This window comes from Tinamus guttatus, unplaced genomic scaffold, assembly GCF_059628265.1.
Source record: "Tinamus guttatus ecotype Peru unplaced genomic scaffold, ASM5962826v1 Tinamus_guttatus_pri_ptg000301l, whole genome shotgun sequence".
Classification (NCBI taxonomy): Eukaryota; Metazoa; Chordata; class Aves; order Tinamiformes; family Tinamidae; genus Tinamus; species Tinamus guttatus.
In genome coordinates, this window is record NW_028288835.1 from 4,372,285 (window position 1) to 4,391,343 (window position 19,059).

The 19,059-nt window shown below is 37.5% G+C and overlaps 1 protein-coding gene across 1 annotated transcript in view; it reads right to left on the minus strand.

The window, feature by feature from the left end:
• The window catches only part of SH3RF1 (SH3 domain containing ring finger 1), a 75,087-nt gene that overhangs the window by 16,171 nt on the left and 39,857 nt on the right, over window positions 1–19,059 (minus strand). Inside the window, exons 2-6 of the mRNA XM_088528122.1 lie at window positions 11,096–11,371; window positions 9,652–9,747; window positions 7,686–7,988; window positions 7,465–7,575; window positions 114–271 (exon numbers count right to left, since the gene is read on the minus strand). Coding sequence (XP_088384248.1) covers window positions 114–271; window positions 7,465–7,575; window positions 7,686–7,988; window positions 9,652–9,747; window positions 11,096–11,371 — 944 coding nt within the window. The remainder of the gene's footprint in view (window positions 1–113; window positions 272–7,464; window positions 7,576–7,685; window positions 7,989–9,651; window positions 9,748–11,095; window positions 11,372–19,059) is intronic.

Consider the following 19,059-nt stretch of genomic DNA (forward strand, 5'->3'; position numbering starts at 1 on the left):
GGCTTTTTGGGAATGCTAGCAGAACATAGGCCAGCTGGCAAGAAATAAGTACGCACACAGTTATTGATCTCATTCCATTTCTTCGACGGGCAACAAGTTGCAATTTTACTTACACACTCGGTCGACTTTGTGGTCGTAAATGTGCCATTTGCTCAGCTGATCCTGATGCAGGTCTTTGTGCTACACCTGCAGATGGAGGCCCAGAACCGGCGGACGCAACGTTGGCAGCAGACAGGAGAGGAGGTGGTGGTGGAAGAGGGGGATTCATACTCTGACACAATGAGAACAATATTACAAAATTAGCAACAGGTGATCTATATTGTTTGATGAGTTGAATCAGCTGCACGAAAGTATGATATGCTGAGGGAATGAGAACAGCTGAATTTTGTATTCCATTACCTATTTGCAAAGTTTAGCTGGAAAGCTAGGCTTCTCTGTATTTCTTTTTCCAGTATAAAACACTGGAGTCTTGGGAGCTAATTAAGCAAATGGTGAGCAATCTCTCAGTGCGGGAGAAACCGACTGCATTGTCTTTAATTATAGCATTTTTACGAAGGACTTGACAAAAATTAGTAAGCCTTCCAGGAGGTAGATTTTACATCCTACGGCTGCCTGTGCTTCAAAACATGATTGTTTTTGTAACCTGAAGCTGAAACATAATGCACAATTCAGCAGCAGTACACCCCAAACCACTCCTTCTGGGGGAAAATTCCCTTTGATGTATGGATTACAAAAGTGAGCACAATATGAGACCACAGCCACTGCATTATTGTTACCACTTTTGCCTATTCTTCTAGTTTAAAGCATTAGCTTTTGAAATTCAGTACTATCAAGACTGGTAATCTTTAACAAACACTCTAGTAAAAAGGCACTGTTCCTTTCTGGGCAGATCCTAATGGGGGTTCTGCCTACAGGATTCGACTATGCCTTTTGAAAATCAATGGAGCAATTGTTACCTTCTGCTTTATAAAGCCACGGACAATTCTTCAGGACCTTGTGTACTGACACTCCTGGGAAAAGTTTCTCACAGAAGAACTTTCCCTTCCCCCACTTCCAAAAATAATTCTTTCAGTTACAACACACAAAAAGGGAGAATTCCAAATAAATAGATACAAAATCAAAATGCAAAGCAGAATCAGTTTGCTTCATATACCACTTTGATGTTGAGCAGATACCCCTGATCAATGTCACTGCTCACTTAAGGCTTAAAAAAACCACAAGACAAACACAAATTAACAAAACATACTGAAGTAGTGCTGGGGTCTTCCAGTTCATTGGCATATAAATGTATAGCACCATATTGTAATTCCGGAATTACAAAGACTTTCAGTCACATTCCCCTGCCCCAAAGAGCTCAGTTGTGCACTACTTTGCTTGCTTTTCTAAACTAAAAATTTAAACCGAGGAGGTTCTAGTTCTACACTGCAGCGTTATTGCATTACTGCCTTTGGTGATCATAAAAACACAGTTCTGAAACAGTCTTCCACTACCAAAACAGAGAGTTACATGATTAAAGCCTTAGAATCTAGGGGGGAAAAAAAAAAGACTGTCTCTAGTAGAAAATATAGCTTCTGTCAAAATAACTAGGCTTAATTATGCTATAATAACCCGGTAAATTGTGAAATAAGAACATTAAAACATATTCTGCTCACGTATGAGAATTCCTTATCCAACTGCATCCAACACAAGCAGACAAGACCTGCTGAAGAGATGTAATTGCACCCTTTGATACTAATAGTTAATACAAAAACTACATTACAGTTGTTGTAGATTCTAGAACTCTATCCATCAAACAATATTTTAAATGTATCCTGATATTACAGTGAAATAGAAACCCCCCAGTCCCAAACGGCTTTATAGAAGAGATTATTCTCCTCTCCCTACCAGTTTAGATAAGGACAAGAAGAATACAAATATTTAACTTTTAGGCAACCTGTCTTTAGAATATAAATCCAAACCCTTATTCAGGTATCTAGATAATTCATACATGGTAGAACCTATAAGTCTACATTAGGAGACAATCAGGTGGAAATCTTGAAAATTAAACCTATTCATGCACAGTTATCAAGGTGTCACAATTTCATACTTTCAGTATTGCTGAAGATGCAAATAGTGGAAAGTATTTAATTCACGTGAATGCATAATATATAGAGAAGTCTATTAGCAGCAATAAAGGCACCTGCTCTATTCAGGTTCTGCTCCCTCTCAGTGTCTATTACTATGGTAATGAAACCTGCAGTGAGCTGCAGCCCAATTAAACTTCTAAAGATTTGGCAAGTGCTCAGAAATTCAAACAAACTACCTGATAGGCCTTAGAGGACAAGTGCTCCTCAGCTTGCACTGCTACAACTTAATAAAATTGTTCCAGAAAGATTTAGCCAAGTTTTCAAGAAGTCTGGCATACAGCCATTTCTGCAGATACCAAGAAACAAATCTACCTCCAGGGCACAAGCCAGTTTTGATTCATCCTGTGTTCAACTTTTATATATTAAAAAAAAAAATCAAACACCACATGTTTTAATAAAACAAGTTTATTAAAAAAATTTTAAGAGTATTTTCATTAATGCAGTTGAAGAGGGGGAGGAGGGAGAAGCACCCTTCCTGCAACTATGCTTCAGCCTGAAAATGTACTCTCAAGCATATGAAATGGCATATTAAGCAAATCTCAGAGATAAGTAGTCAAACTGTGTAATGCTTCATCTGTTTAGGCAAAAGCCTTCAACTAGTACCCATACTCGAGAAACTCACATATTTCTGAAGTTCAAATGCAGGCTGTGTTCCCATATCAGTCAACCGGAGATCAATAATCGGCTTACCCAAAGAATAACAAAAGGCAGAGAGCAGTAGAGCAAGGGGAAACACACAATATTAATTAACTGTCTTTCCTCCCACAGAATCTAGGGAAAATACATGGCTTGCACCATCCCCCGCGGGCTAACAAATTAAGGCTCGTGTTTAAAATTATAAATGTATGTTTTGAAGCAGAAGCCTCTGATACCAGAACTCATTGCTACTTTCAGCTGCTTCCTCTAGTCTACCAAAAATTACCCTGAATTTCTGTCGCTTACAACTCAGACAGTTCTCATTTAACACTCCTCTTGACTCACTCAACGCTATGGAATCAGCTGGAACCACATGAAAGAGACCCAAATGTCATCATTTTTAACTCTTTAGTAATACTTCAGACTACCTTATGTATAAACATACAGGGACGGTATTTTTGCTTCTATGACAAAGACCAGAAGAAACACAGATTTTGAATTTTTGAAGCCTTCAGCATGTAGGTGAAATACAGAGCACTTCTAAATACAGAGCACTTGTTTTTTCTAACAAGTGCACATATTATGACACCATATCAAGTTCAGCACATTCGATCTTAAAATGGAACAATATGGACACTCTCCATCAACTATTGTCCAAAATACCTTAAACTTCATATGAGAATATATAAAGGGAGAATTAAAATAAGGTAAATTATATGCTGTTGTTCCACTGCTTGTGAAAGGAGTCTAACCTTGCTGTGGTATATTCCTTTTCTGTTTCTTCCCCATATTACAGCTCAAAAGGCATATTTCCTTTAAGATTCTTTTCAGCAGAATCTGTGGCAACTAGAGCTCCTCCATTAGATAACAGCCTTATAAATCACATCCAAGAATTCCCTCTCAAGCAAACGAGGTTTGCGTAATTGCGTGCACATATTTTCCCCCAACAACTGTTCAACTCACTATCTGCTACTTATATTTTAAGAATTTAAAATATACTAAGCACCTACAAGTTCAGAAATGCCAGTGGCCAAGAAAATAGCAGCAATTAATGCTCCCGGTAAGGATAAGAAGGAAGTATGAAGCTCCAGAGTCTTTTAAGTGACACTAGCACAGGAAAAACCTCAGCTGTAAGATTGGTCTCAGTACATAGCTACTTCTATCTCAAAGAATCAAACCTCAAAACACAGAAGAACTCAGATTCATTAATGCTGCTGCTAAAAATCTAGTTTGCTGCTGTAAAACAAATAAATTATTGCAGGTTTTTTTTTGAATGTAAGCAAAATTTTATCTGTATGACAAGCAATAGGTAAGGTCCATGATCATCTAACAGTGTTCTCTTAATTGTCTCAACTTCAACTGTAAATTGAAGTTGTAAATTAGTTACCTCATACAACTTTTGTTGTGAAATAGCATCTACAAAAGACTACTATGGACAAAAAACTTGAATAAAATTGATATTTCTTGAATGACTGTATTGTTAAAAAAAAAAAAGAAAAAAGAAAATAACCACTCAACTAAAACATGATCCTATACATGTACACAGATACCAGACTTGCAGACTCCGTGGTGCTAGGAATTCATCTCCACTGTCTTACAGTGACTTACTTCCCAAACAGGAGAGCTCAAAATATCTCCTCTTGAAAATAAATAGCTTGCTTTCTTACAGAGAGTAAGACAAGACAGTAGTTCTTCTTCATTTATAGGTTTGCGAAAATAGCAAAGATATATGAATTCAGAATTACTGTGGAGGAAAAGATCCTTCTCTTTTTCATTGATAAGCAATCATGCTCATGCTCCAATTCTTGCTTTCTCTTAGTCCAAGTTTGGCAGGAAGAAGTTGCCACCAATGGTTTGTCTTCAGAAAGACCAAATAGTACTATAAACACCCCAAATAAGTAAAACATCTTCATGCTTAAAATAAAGTCTTAACTCTTCTCTGTTCCAACCTGACTCCTTTGTCATTTGCACAATACTCAGAAATGAAGAAAAAAGCTAAAGGGAGAAAATTAGAGAAATGCAATAGTTGACACTTGCAAATGCAAATATTTAAAAAAAAAAAAAAAACAAGGTGAAAAGATCCAAGCCTACTACTACTAATATATAACTAGTATATTATATTGTACAGTCACAAGTACTCAGAAGCTTAAAATTAATCTTCAGAATGTTAGGAAGGATATTTGCAGAAGGACAAATCCTGAAAAACAAGAATATCATTTTCTATCTTGACCTATCAGAACTGTTCTGCAGATTCCCCAAATTAAGACAAGAATTTATGAAGCAAGAGGAAAAGTGGAAATGGAAGTAGAGTTCCCAGTCTGTAACTCCAAACTGCATCATCATCTAGTATCATCTACAGGAAAAGAACACAGGAACCACACGACTGCGGGCTGTGCTGCCAGCTTGTATTTTAACCGTGCTGACTACAAGGCAAGAAGGAACAAACATTATGTACAAAATGCTATCAATTTTTTAAATACTGCAGCTCCAAGAGGGTGATAGAGAATAATTCTGATTCTCATTGGGAATTATATGCCTAACTGGAAATTTAACAAGGAACCAGGTTATCACAAAGAAAAAGTATCTATACAGGACCCAGGACAATCGTGCCCCAGGAGTTTCACTCCATGTTGCACATAGCACTGTTACTTAATCCCCATGGGTATGGGTGGAAGTATCTTTTTTGAACAAACTTATGCAACTAAAGTACCCAAGGTTGCTTAGTAACTTTGCGCTAATGCCAAGATAAAGTATTTTTCCATGTTGAGAATCAAAGAGAGAAGTTGTTATTTTTAATAACAAAGAAAAATGTTCGTCATGGGCTGGCAGGGGATGGGGAACGGGGAATCTACTTCTGACAGAAGCCTGGCAATCCTGCTTTGAATCATGCCTACCCAACCTGAAAATATCCTCAGCCACAAATCAAATTTACTACTAGATATTTGAAGCATACACGGTAACTAGCCTTATATTCCCCTTGACAGCAGAAATGATATTGATGCTAATTTGTTCAATGTGTACAGATACTTAACTTGAACAGGATAAAAGATATCTAAAAAATTAGCATGTGAGCAGCTAGTTGATTCTAGTATTAGATGGACACCTCTCCTGCAAGAAAATACCAAACCTATATGTAAAAATACCAATCTATATAAAAAAGGAGATTACTAACTGGTTCCAGATTAGCATTCTTTAACAGTAGGACTGCACAGATGGTCCACAGGTTGAGGGAGGGGTAAAAGGACAAAATAATGCTACAGAGAGACTTGGCTTACTCAGTAATGCAGAGCACAAGTGTTCTGTGTGTATAACTGTCAACAACAAGGCCCCTGATCTGAGGAACAAAAAGCACACAACCTATTTAGTTGGATGAGAGCACACACTACATCACCAGTGATGTTGAGAAGAATTAGTGGGATCCTAGTGGACAGGGAGCTGAACATGAACTTGCAATGCTTCACACAGGACAGATGAATACGTGCCACTTCTCAAGATATCCATCAGACTAGCAGGAAAAAAGTTGAAGGACTAGGCTATCAATATTTCCACCACTGAGAATGACTGTGCAGTACTGTAACCAGTTCTGGAATGAGTTTTAAGACAGACAATGAAACACTGAAGATGATTCAGAAAATAAAAGCCTAATTTAGATGACTGAAAATAATATCTTAAGAGTTCAAAAAAAAAGGATAAAAACAAAGAAGGAAGCTGTTAGATGCCACCAATCCAGACAAAATTTAAAGAACAAAAAGCTGGTAACAGAAGACTCTTCAATTGTGTAGACGAAGATGTAAAACAATCCAAGGATGGAAGCTGAAAACAAAATCAAACAACTTTAGCAGCAAGGATATGCACTGCATTTTAGTTGCTTTAAAACAACTATAAGAATAATAAGACACCTAAAAAAAAACCCTGAGAGTTTTTATTTTTACTACACAAAGCAGCCTATCAAAAGGGCAAAAGATAGTCTCTGATTCAAAACACTTATTTTGTACTTGAAACTAGAATTAAATTTAGATAAGGTTCATGAAGTTCCCTCAAGGTTTATGAATACTGGTGTCCACACACTCCATCGCAGCTGAAGTAAGTCTCTGGTAATTGCATTAGGATAGAGGCTATTCCAGAGCTGGTGCACCACAATCATAACAAAATAAAACATTTTATTTATACACTGCAATATGTTCCTTCCTTCAAAAGATGGCCATTCACAACGTTGCTTTCATTTTATCTCCAAGATCCAACCTAGACATGCTAGGTATTTTCTGTATCTGCCACCCAGGTGTACACATGGTGTAAACATGAAGTATTTAATTAGAAGTAAAACGTGGATTCGGTAAACTTATTTCAGAGAATTCTCCTAGTGTTGAGTTCAGGAAGACAAAAATATCTAGCAACTGAGGTCTCAAGTTATTTTTTGCAAGATCCTGCTTGTTTCCCTCCAGTCCTCCCCAGGTTAATCTCCAGCTCACACTGAAAAAAAAAATACTGTTCTTGAAGAAAACATGCTTCTTATGTGTTCTACGTAAAAAGGATAGAGAATAGCTAGGGAAATGGATACACATCATAGTACCCAAGGCATTTATTATTTTCTTAATAACGCTTTTGCTATAGTTCAACACATGCTCTTGTATCACATATATAACACACTTATAGTCTTAATAAACCCAACAATTCACGAGTGCATTGCTTTCATGCTACTTACACCAAGAGCTGCTTGGTAGGTAACTTCTGAAGGGAAAGTAAATGAAGGCCCTGTTGTAACCGGGCTGCTAGGAGGTGGAGTCACAATCAGTCCTGTGGTACCAATATGAACCTGCCAAAAAAAGAAAAAGTCAATTTGATCAGATTTGTTAGGCCCCTAACAAAATCAGAAACCTGTATTTTAAAACATGTATAATTGATACTTATTTTCTGGTAAATTACCTGAGAAGGGGCACTGCAGGAAAGTCCTGTCAGCTCACTTATGCGGGCAGCTGCAGTTGGGTTACTGGAGCTAATGAGAACAGGAGGACTGATTTCCATCGAATGGCGGTTCTGAGAAGACTGCGAAGACTTGTTGGACATCGTGAGGGAGGTAAAAGAGTGCCGTTTTTTGGTGTTTTTCTTGGTATCAGTGTGCTTTTGGGTTGAGTTGTTATGGGCTGCCCCAGAGGTACCTTCTCCAGAGTCTACAGCAGAGCCCGAGGGCTTATCCAACTCTATCAGCTGCTTGGCTGCTGTGTTAAACTGCAAAAAAATATATATTAAAATTAGTATTTTGTATTATTTATAAAAATCAACTGAATAGAACACTAATTTCATTTTTCTTCTAGTCCTAAGAATGCAGTGTAACTTCTACGCTGTAGAGCATAAGATCCTAAAATGAATTTTTTTTTCTTTAAGCTTACCTAAAGTATATTGGTTCATAAAGAACTTTTTCTATTTGTTGTAGCAATGTTGTATTAAGTGCAAATAAAATCTTCCTCTACAGAAAAGAAACATGGAATTCTATTAAGTTTCTTTTTCTGTAATTTAGCTGCAAGTAAGAGAAACAGAAAAAATATTCACATTTTTTCACAAAACCATTATTTCCTTCACTTCAATGTTGAAATATGAGTGAAATATGAGTCTGTGAATGAGTAAAATACACTACTTGTAAAAAACACTAATTGTTTCCAAAAAGAAGTCTCCATTTTGCAAGCTTTTATAGAAACAGAAATTGGGTTGCTCATTAAATATCTTGACCAAATGGCAAGTCCCAGGAAAAAGCTTTCTCTAACCTGGGTAAGTTGAGTGATTGGTTTAAAAAAAGCACTACAAACAGCTGTACTGGCTGAACTAAAGGGACAGTTAACTGCAAGGAGTTGGGAATGAACTGCCGGGGATAAGAACTTCTTAAATTGGATTTTAAAGAGTTCTTAAATCAAAGCCAGAACTTCATTGAGGTTTTTTTTTTTTTTATCATGTCATATTTATCTGGGGCAAGAAAATTTCACATTTAGACAATGAATTAATATAACTTGTCTCAATTCTTGTCATGGTCACACCTTTCTTCTGTGCTCTGAAATACTTATTTCTCATCCATCTTGTAACATGGAATTATTTCTTTTCTTTCATCCTTCTGCCTCCTTTATTTAAACAAAATCTCTTCAGTGCCAGAAGCGCATACTACCATGCACCTGTACTGTACCTTTCAGAAAAAGGCCAACACTATTGCAGGCCTCTATTCCCCTCCGTAACGCAAATGACAATAATTATTAGTGCAGCTGCACACACTTTTCTTAATCACCTATTAATTTCTATGTAGAGGACAAAATAGTGGCTTTCATCTATGAAACACTTAAAGGCTGGAGAAGCTATTTCTCAAGGACTGTCTAAACTGTCATTGACATGTATTTCCAATGCAGGAAGAGACAGGATTTTACCTAAGGGTCTGTTGGATGCAGTTCACTGCCTTACTTGCTTAGCAACATCCTATATTTTCTGACTTCCTAGTAGTGCTGCTTTGTTTTTGAGAGGTAGAGATTAGTACAGTGCAAATCTTACTATTTTTCTCAGTGGCTGCTTTTATTTTGCGGGCAAGTGTCATTTGTGATTGAGTGGATGACCCAAAGTATTAACAAGAAAACACATTGACTGCTTCCAAGTACTTCCATTTTGTTTCCAAACAATGAAAATAGGTATCAAAAGGGTAAGCAAAAATCCAAGGTTGAACAGCTGAGGTCACGAACATTCCCAAATTAAGCACATATAAATAACCTAAGACCGGAAAAAGTCCGTCTCAGGCTATTGTAGAATGTGTATCAGTACTAATTGTTCTAGAAGTGCTATACATAGTTTGCAGCACTTTCTTTCTACAGAATGAAATACTTGGTGGACACAACCTTACCCAGGGCCCAACTTTACTCACCTCAACATATGAGATGGGAAATATCCCTATCTTGTCAGCCAGCATTCCTTCCGCCCAGTTTTCATCCACTCGGCGAATTACAGTCAGAACATCGTCCTGCGAGAACATGCAGGGATTATATCTCCTAGCTGCAATTAAACTTCTAATTTAATTCCCTTCCATAGCATGCAGGCAATCAGTGAAGACAGTACATGGAAAAAAACTGGTACAGAAGGCATTTCGTAACACAAGCATGCAGCTTTTGCAACTGAAGCAGCTCCAACTGTTTTGTTTCCCATTTTGCTGAATTTTGACAAACTATCCACAACTCACCTCAGTCATTTGAGTTTGACCACAGTGGGTTGACTTCCCACTACTTCATTCTGTTGTCTCCGATCAGACTCCTCTTAACCCTAGCATTGAGCAACAGAATCTCAACCTTCCTAGCAGCTGTTTTCCCATTTGTGTAAGAATTCTAGTAACTGATACGACTTTTCAGATGTACTGAGCTTTTTAAAATATGGTTTTGAGAATATTACATAAAAAGGTTTTAATGGAATATTAAACATTGCTCTCTCTATTCTGAAATACATAATCATTTCATATTGAAGAATATAGAAACATATACCCATTAAAGACTGCAGACTGCATATACCTATTAAAGACATAGTTGCCAACAATTTAATCAAAATTCACAAATACCAGCAATTCTTGAAAGTGTTTAAGTAATAAAAAAGTGTCTATATGCATTTGCACAAATTTCATGAAAAGTTAAAGCCTTTTGCTTTTATGCTATTTAGCCACCCTTTCCATTTAAATAGCTGAAGGCAGAACAAAAACGTGATTAGTTTACATTTCATCCTGCAGTATTTGGGAAATCTAGTAAGTTATCAAAAACGTATTTGGTAAGTTTTTGAAAATAAAAGCTCTGATTTTATTTGTGTTTTCAGTTTTACTTGATTTCATTTTGTCCTTTGCAAGAGAAAAAGTTACAACAGAAATGAAGTCAGAAAAAAATTTAGTGTATCCCAAAACGCAATGAGTAAAATTACAGAGTTCAGTAGTACTTCGTATTTATTAACTAGATCCTATAACATCACTTACGAAAAGCAAAACTGAAAATTTATAGGTATTTCAACAAATAAAAAATCACTATTTCTCTATAAGAGGGAGTACATTTAATTTGTAACAGTTTATTTCTCATAAATTGAGAACATTTAATAGTATAATTATGAAAAATTGCATTCTCAAAAAAAAAAAAACTTCAGAGAAAGTATATGCAATTTAGAAGCAGAAGAAAGGCAAGACTAATGTATACAGGAAAAATACCTATAGAATTACTTGCCCTTGTTTTTTCAAATTTTGGCATATCCATTAAAAAAATATGCAAACAAGACTGGAACATTAGCCATACCTATTCTTAGCCAAGCCAATGAATAACAATTAAACTTTACTTTGTTTTTACCTTTGAAAATGGTAAACAGTCTTTATCTGCTTCCTTGTCTTTTACTTCAAAGTCATAAAGTGCTTTGCACTGAGGCGGAGGTTGAGGTAAAGGTTTAATAATCTGAACAAAGTTGGTAGGAAAAAAGCCGTGAATGCCATTGACTTCTCCATGATACCAATTTTCATCCACCTGTCGACGTAAAATGATGACGTCTCCTTTACTGAATTTAAGATCTCCAGGTTCTTTTCCCTCGTAGTTATACAACGCTTTGGCACATGGTAACTGAGGTACACCCTAAAGAAGAAAAATAAATCACTAGAATTAGATATGTATTGTTAAGTAGGATATCTAAAGCATTTTTGGGAGACTATGAATGAAAATAAATGCTTAAAATTAAAAAGTAAAAATCGCCACAATAAAACTATTTTAGTCTAGTGATTTTACCCAAATACACAGGAAAAGCTGGATAACTGTATAACCTTAGCACCCTTTTCGTTACATTTCATGATGATTTTCAGCAACTCTGAGTTACTACTTGACAAAAGAAGAGGCAAAATAAAATGGTAATGTTTTGCCCCTCATGTCCAAATTCATTAGGTTTATCTGTTAAACAATTCAAAGGTAATTACTGGAAAGTATCCTGACCAGAGATCTAACAGAACAATGCTGCAAAGAAAAACACAGTACTATGATAACACATTTGCTGTAAAGCATATAAGGCATGTTTTCTGCTTGTCTGACTGGCTTATTCATTTTTTCACCTTATCTATTTCACACACACTGGTTGCGAAGAATGAAGACATAATGGAGGTGTTTACCAGCTTGAAAAAACAAATCCCACTTTATTAAAGATAAATTACTTGATCATGGAACAATCTCTTTATTAATGCATTTTTTTCTTAAACACAGCTAAAAAGGGTTACTGAAAAAAATAAAGAAAAATTCAGTTCAAGATATATATTCTTGGGCTTCAGTTGATTTCTCTAGGTCTGAAAACAATAAACAGGGCTAGTTGTCTTAGCCTTTCCTTGTGCATCCGATGCTCAAGACCCTCAAATCTTCTTTACGATCTTTTGTTGGGCTCCCTCTACTACAGCCTTGTCTGCCTTGTACTGCAGTGCCCAGCACAGGACACTCTTCAGCCAGAAGAAGCCTTGTGAAGGCCAGACACGGCTTCACAAGGTCTGAGCAGAGGGGAAGATCATCTCCCTTGACCGGCTGGCAATGGTCTCCCTACGGCACCCCAGGACACCAGGTGCCTTCTTGGCCACCAGGGCACTTTGCTGGCCAACAGGGTCAGCTTGGGGTCCACCAGGAGCCCTCAGGAACCCCCTGCCTTTGCTGAACTTCATAGGGCTCCACTCTATGCACCTCACCAGTCTGCCAAGGTCCCTCCAAATGCCCAAGTGTATCAGCCGCTCCTCCCAGTCTGGTATCATCTGCAAACTGAGCGGCTGCATGCCGTCCCTGGGTCCAGGTCACTGATGAATTGATGAATTGAACAAGACTGGACCCAGTATTGACCCTGTTGGGGGGCACCACTAGCTGTGGGGCCTCCAACCAGACTCTGCCCCACTGATCACAACCCTCTGAGCTCTGCCATTCTGCCAGGTCTCGATCCACCCCACCTGGCCCACACTCCCCAAACTTGCCTATGAGGATGGTACGGGAGACAGTGCCAAGCGAGACAATATCCATTGCTCTCCCCTCACCTACCCAGCCCATCCTTCCATCCTAGGAGGCTATCAGATAGGCTGGTTAAAACATGGTTTCCCCTTGGTGAACCCATGCTGACTACTCCTGATCACCTTCCTGTCCTGAGTCTGCCTGGAAATCACAGATGGGAATTCCACATGCAATAACTGAAGGGAGGCACAGTGCAAGGATATCCTCAGAAGGAATTGCCAATTAAACAGTCTGTCTCATTAATCAGAGGACACGGAGTGGTTGATGATATATTTCACACTTTTACCACTTTAAATTCTGTCTTACAGTATAATCTATTTGGACATCCTTAATTTTTGTGTATAATTTTATAAAACAGGTTATTTCATGAATGGATAAATAATTCCTTCAAAATTATCATATTTAGGAGTCCTCTGTCAATACCAAGATGTCAAAGGATAACCTTTATACAGATAAATATGATTTACATATGAATGCAGACAAAACACAGTTCCACCTACTGCATTCTGGATGGGTACTCAATCTATTATATTTGCAGCTGTCATACTATTGTCCCCAACAGCTGTTGGTCTTCACATGGAGGCAAACAATATGTTTATTTATATCACACTTAACTGCACTGGCACACATTGTCAGCAATGATTATCCAGGAACCTGAACAGGAAAAAAAGACTATATAATGCATCCTAACCGATTGAGCAGGACATTCAGGAACCAAAATAGAGCAATGAAAAAAAAATGCAGGTGCTATCTCTTACTTCTGCATGTTCAACAAGGTAAAAAGATGACTAGGAAAGCAAGAGGCATCAGTCCTCAATTAGGGGGATCTAGTAACAAGAGTAACGGGACTCTCCCAGGGGATGCACCCAGTTGTGCCAGGGTGGCAGCTCTCCGTGCCCTGGCATGGAGGAAGCATAAAAGAGAGGTGGAAAAGAAAAAAAAAATAACGCCTAGGAAAAAGCAAGCAAATAAACAAAACCAAGGCAGATGAGGAGTGTCAGCACAGCAAATTATGTTAGCACGGCACATGGGTTGTCAAAAAAAAAAAAAATCATTATTTAACTGCTAGAAAGGGGTACTGAATTCATAGAGCTTATCGCAAAGCCTCACATGAGCACATCCTCCAGCAAGCATTTAAGCATCATTTTGTAGGAGGCTGCTCCCTCAAAACAAACTAGAAGAATAAGCTGCCAGTTGATATCTTGAGTTTCTCAAAGGTGTTTGCCCCACACCCCACGGTCAGGACTTTTCTGGCTACTGCAGTTAACAGCTTCAGCCTTCGCTCTGTTTCCCTGCCTGTTCCCCAGGAGGGAAGGCCCTGGAGATACGCTGAGCCAGAGTTTACATTTCATTTCGAGTCTCTCACTTGGCTAAACATGAAAGGGAGGCTTTGGGAAACAAGAGTTTGCAGGCTACCCCTTAGGTTTACAGCTGCCATTTACCCTAGCGGCTCTTGGAGAAAGAAAACAAACCAAAACAAACTCACAAATACAAAAAAAAACCCAAAAACCCAGAAGTCCCTCAAAAACTATTTTAGGAAATTAAAACATAAAATCCAGAAAAGATACCAGTTGCTACCTTTTATATATAAGCCACTTACCTAAATACTTTTATTATTATCTAAGACATGTATACACAGACATTTCATTTGTGAGATTCTTTTAATTGTTATAAAAATAAGTCATTATAAAAGTAAGATTTGTAGTATCTGATGCTATCAGATATGCCATTTTTCTTTTCTTATTTTCTTTCTTTTTTTTTAATGGACAATATGCAACTGTATGTATTTTTCATAAACTTAAGCCAAGATAAACTTATGCCGGCACAGAAATATGAGATCTGATTTCCCTTCAAAATGAACAGACGCCCAAATGTAAAAACGTTTAAACCATCAAAAAAAAAGAGGGTATAGCTTATTTTGCTGGTAGAACCAGAATAAGCTGAAGTAGCCAAATTATCCCGTATACACATGTCCCAAAAAAGGCACAATCCCTCCAAGGAAACCAATTCAGGGTGAGCAGCACCTTGATTTTCCCTCAGGTCTCCCTCGCTGCGGCGCTGCCCTGCTCTCCTGTTCTGCCCTGTTCTCCTACTGCTATAATGCAACCTGGGCTGCCCAGGTTCCCAGGGAACCGGCTGAACTTACCCAGAATATTTATCCAATTTCCACCTATTTCAGACTCACAGACCCTCTGTTTTTTTTCAAGAAGTCAGGAAGCTTTCTTGCAGAAGTACTGCTCATTTTCACAGAAGGAAAGAAGGAAAAAAAAGAAAAAAGAAAAAAAAAAAGGAAAGCTGGCCTGCTCAGACACCTCTGCAGTAGTTTGTACTCTAGCCCCTTTAATAAATAAATAAATAAATAAATAACCTCGAGTTTCCTCGGAGCAAGTCTGTCTCAGAACTAAGAGTCACGATTTTTTGATCCATTTGATCAAAAGTGTCTTCAGTTACACCGGTTCTTTGCAATTCCATTACAATAAAGGCAGAGAAATGCTTTGCCTTCATCCATCTTTTTCTTATTTCCTTCTCCATACTGTTCATCTCCTAAACCAAAACAGCTACATTAATAACCAAGATGAAAAAGTAATTATTACGGAGCATCTCCACTTACACAGCAAGCACAAAGGCTGTAATTCCACTACCAGAGAGGTACTTTTACCAGTACAGCATTATTTTCCTCCCCCCAGAGAACCAATATTTTAAATCATAAGTTTGTCAAAAATAAAAGCTGCCTTTACATAGAAAGCTGTTTGTTAATATGCTGTAGTAACTGTATCAGGCAGCTTGTTTGCAAGGTTATTTGGATTAAGTGATTTTCCCCCTGCATATATTCTCTAGTATGTGCAGGTACTTCCGAGATTTCATTTCAAGCTGCCATTCAAAAAAAACATTTCAAATGCAGTACTGCTTCTCTTAATCACCTAATACCTTCTTCTATATCTTGTTACTTCTTGCTCACATCTTCCCATTTTAATTTTTTTGCAATCTTTTTTGTAAAGAAGCCAAGAGCAATCCTTGACCGTATTTTTCCTTTCTCATTCTCTATAGCTTATACCAAGATGCCCAGTTCTATGCGCAAGAACATGCCATTTTGTACCTACAATTTTCGGATCTCTTTCATCTTGCCAACTCCAACACCTGCTTTTAAGTTCTTAAGTTAAAACCATTTGATTTGTTCTGGTTTGCACTGCCATTTCTTTTGTTTTAATCTCCTTTGTTCTTTCAGTATCTGTGTTTAAGTTTTCACAGAGCTTACAAGAACACTTTACCGAATACTTTCTTAAACTACTTACATTAATATCCTCAACTAAGATTTCCTTCTAAAGAAAGGAAACATGCTCACTATGTTAAGCTATGCACACACTGCTGTCATCCGAAAATATTAAATCATTAAATAATCTGTTTTGCTGAACACACCCACCTACAGGCTTTAACATCTGAAGCTATAAATCTCTTAATTTGTTTTTTACTGTTCCAGAATTCAAAGGGTCTCAGTAATCCAAGAACAACATTAAATACTGGCTCCTGGCATTTACTTTGCTCATATATGGAAAGATGCAGGGAAAGTCGGATTTGTTCAAGGCAAGGTAAGGCTAGAAATGAAGTGTTATTAATCTACACCTAATGCTGAGTCGTTAGTGCAATCAGTTGCCCGTGCTCACTTTATCATCCAGACCTTCCTGGAAGACCAAAGACCGCAGAGGCCACCAGTGCGAATCAAATAGTTTTGAGTTACAGAGTTCCTGAAGTATTTTTTATATAAATCTTAATGCTAAAATGAGAGATGTTTCTAGGTCGTAAAGTGGCATCAGGTTGTCATATACTGCAGTATCTGAAGAGACTTGTTATTGCTCTGCTGAATACAATGAACCGGGGTGAGACAGCCGACTTCCACGGCAGTTTACTTGATTAAGGAAGTGAGCGACATTAGTGCTTGTTTATTTAGTTTTATTAGTTCCTAATAATTTATTTATACTAAATTTCATGGTTATCATTATAATTATACAGTAAATAACCACAAATTTGACTAAAAACAGTAAGAAGATTTATATAATTGTTTTGAAATGTCATATTTAAATGTTACATTTGTTTAGCCTCTACTTAGTAAATGCTGATTTTAATGAAAGTATTTTTCTAATCAAAAAAAGAGAAACTGCATCAAGAGGGTACTAGTTAGTCAAATTATAGTTTGCTAGACAGATTGGATTTGAAACCTATCTCTATGCAACTTAAAAATTACCTGCACACCAATAAAAAAATTTAAGAAAATGTACTTATGGAAGAAAATAAGGTTAATTTTGCTCTTGCTAACTGTACAGGGTAGGCTCAGAGAATCCCTGTATCTTCTAACAGAAATGTGGGTCCTCCCTTGACTTAAACATCATTTTTATGTGAACTTTTGAGGTAAGCTATCAACGGTCTACTAAAAGCGATGGCATCAGCTTATGGAAGTCCTTTCGGCCTCCTCTGCCTCAACTGCTTTACCACACGCTGGAAGACAACAGCTTGGCCTTCTTCCTCCTTGGATGTCAAGGAATAAGCACAGGGTTGTGTAAGGCAAGTATGAGACAGTCTCTCACAGCGCAGTTTTGAGGTGAAGAGCTGGAATACAGCAGAGGGAAAGGAATTCAACAGCTTTGCCTGGAGGCCTCCGCTACCAGACTGATAGTAGGCAGGTCAGAAAGAAGACACCTTCATACGGCGTCAGAAAGGCCGGTGGGCTACTCACTTCCCATCCAAGACTTCCGTTTTCGAAGTTTTCTTCATGAAGAAATGAGCTGCTTCTGAATGCCACTTTGCTGTTTTGCCTACTAGAAATTCAAAACGGAGATTTTTTTTTCCCTTCAGATTTTAAAAGAAATTCTGAAGAGTTTCCACCAAACTAAGCCCTGAAAATAAGCAAGGGAATAAGCAAAAAGCAGGAAAAAGCTAAAAGAAGAAAATAATTAAGCTCTGCACATTGTATGCCCCCAATTATTTTAATTATATGTATTTGACAGGTCAAAGAGTGGTTCTCTCTTGGGGGAGGGAGGAATAAGTAAATGAAAATGTGAAAACCACTCTGCAGAAAAACTCAAACTTCAGAAAGACTGAGAAAATAACTTTTTCTGTGCAAAATAAAATTTGGGTCTCTATTCCTATTGTTTTTCAATCGGAGAGCCAAAGAGTAATAGACCTTTTTTTTTAAGATCTAAATAGCATTTTGAGTCATCGTTTGCTTAAAAAAGAAAAAAGAAAACCATACATTTTGTTTGCAGGAAAAAAAAAATCAAAAAACATAAACAAATCTTTAAAAAGTACTTTAAGCAGAGATGAGATTCTTACATAAAATAACTCTCTCCAAAAGCAAACAAAGATTTGCTTTACATCTGCTCTTATAAGCCATTAAACCAACCGCACTGGACAGTCTGAAAATGCTGTTCATCTTATGGGTTTTCTCTCAGTGTGTTATGTCTGGTTGGCATTTGACATCTACACAGAACTGTTAACTTTTCTTGTTCCAAAGCCACTTAAAAGAGTGCAGCAGTGGCAGAGAGGATCTGCTAATCTCTTTAAGCACATCAAGTTGTTATGCAACGTAATTACTCTTTGGCAGAATACTTCATTCCATTATACTTTAAACTCTTTTACTAGTAGCTTTTTCAATGCCTTCTGTTTCCACATAAGGGCAGCTATGACTTCTGGAAACAGCAAACTGCACATCCCAGCACTAAGGACAGCCACGGGTCACAGCCAGTCGGTCCGTAAAGGAGCAGTGCAACTGTGAGCCTGGGTAGAAGCCCTGCTTCAAAACGCCACTAACTAGTTATAAATCTCTGAACAAGTCACAACATGGGGAAGGATTTTTACATTTATTCTGTGCTGCCCAACCATACCCAGTTTGCCAAAATGAAAACCTCTAAAGACTTTCAAATTTACAGAGCTAGGCCAACACCACGTGCTTGAGAAAGTCTTGCTGGCTCTGCTTTCCTCATTTCTAAAAATTCAAGCAGCTTACCTCTCTGGAACCAAGCTTATCTCATAAGAACTTGCTTATTCATAATGGTAAGTAATCTTCATAGAGAATACCTGGACAATGACCCTTCTTTAAAAGCCATCAACATCTAATGCACGTAGATAAAGTAGGTTTTAGACCCAGTGATCTCTCTTTGCTTTTCCAGCTAGCTTGAGAAATCATTTAGCTTTATAACCATACGGCCAAAACATTAAAAAAAAAATTTAGAGAGGAAAAAAAAATTCACATAGAATAACATATACAAAGACAAAGAGCCTCTCAGAGAATTAGGAAAACATTT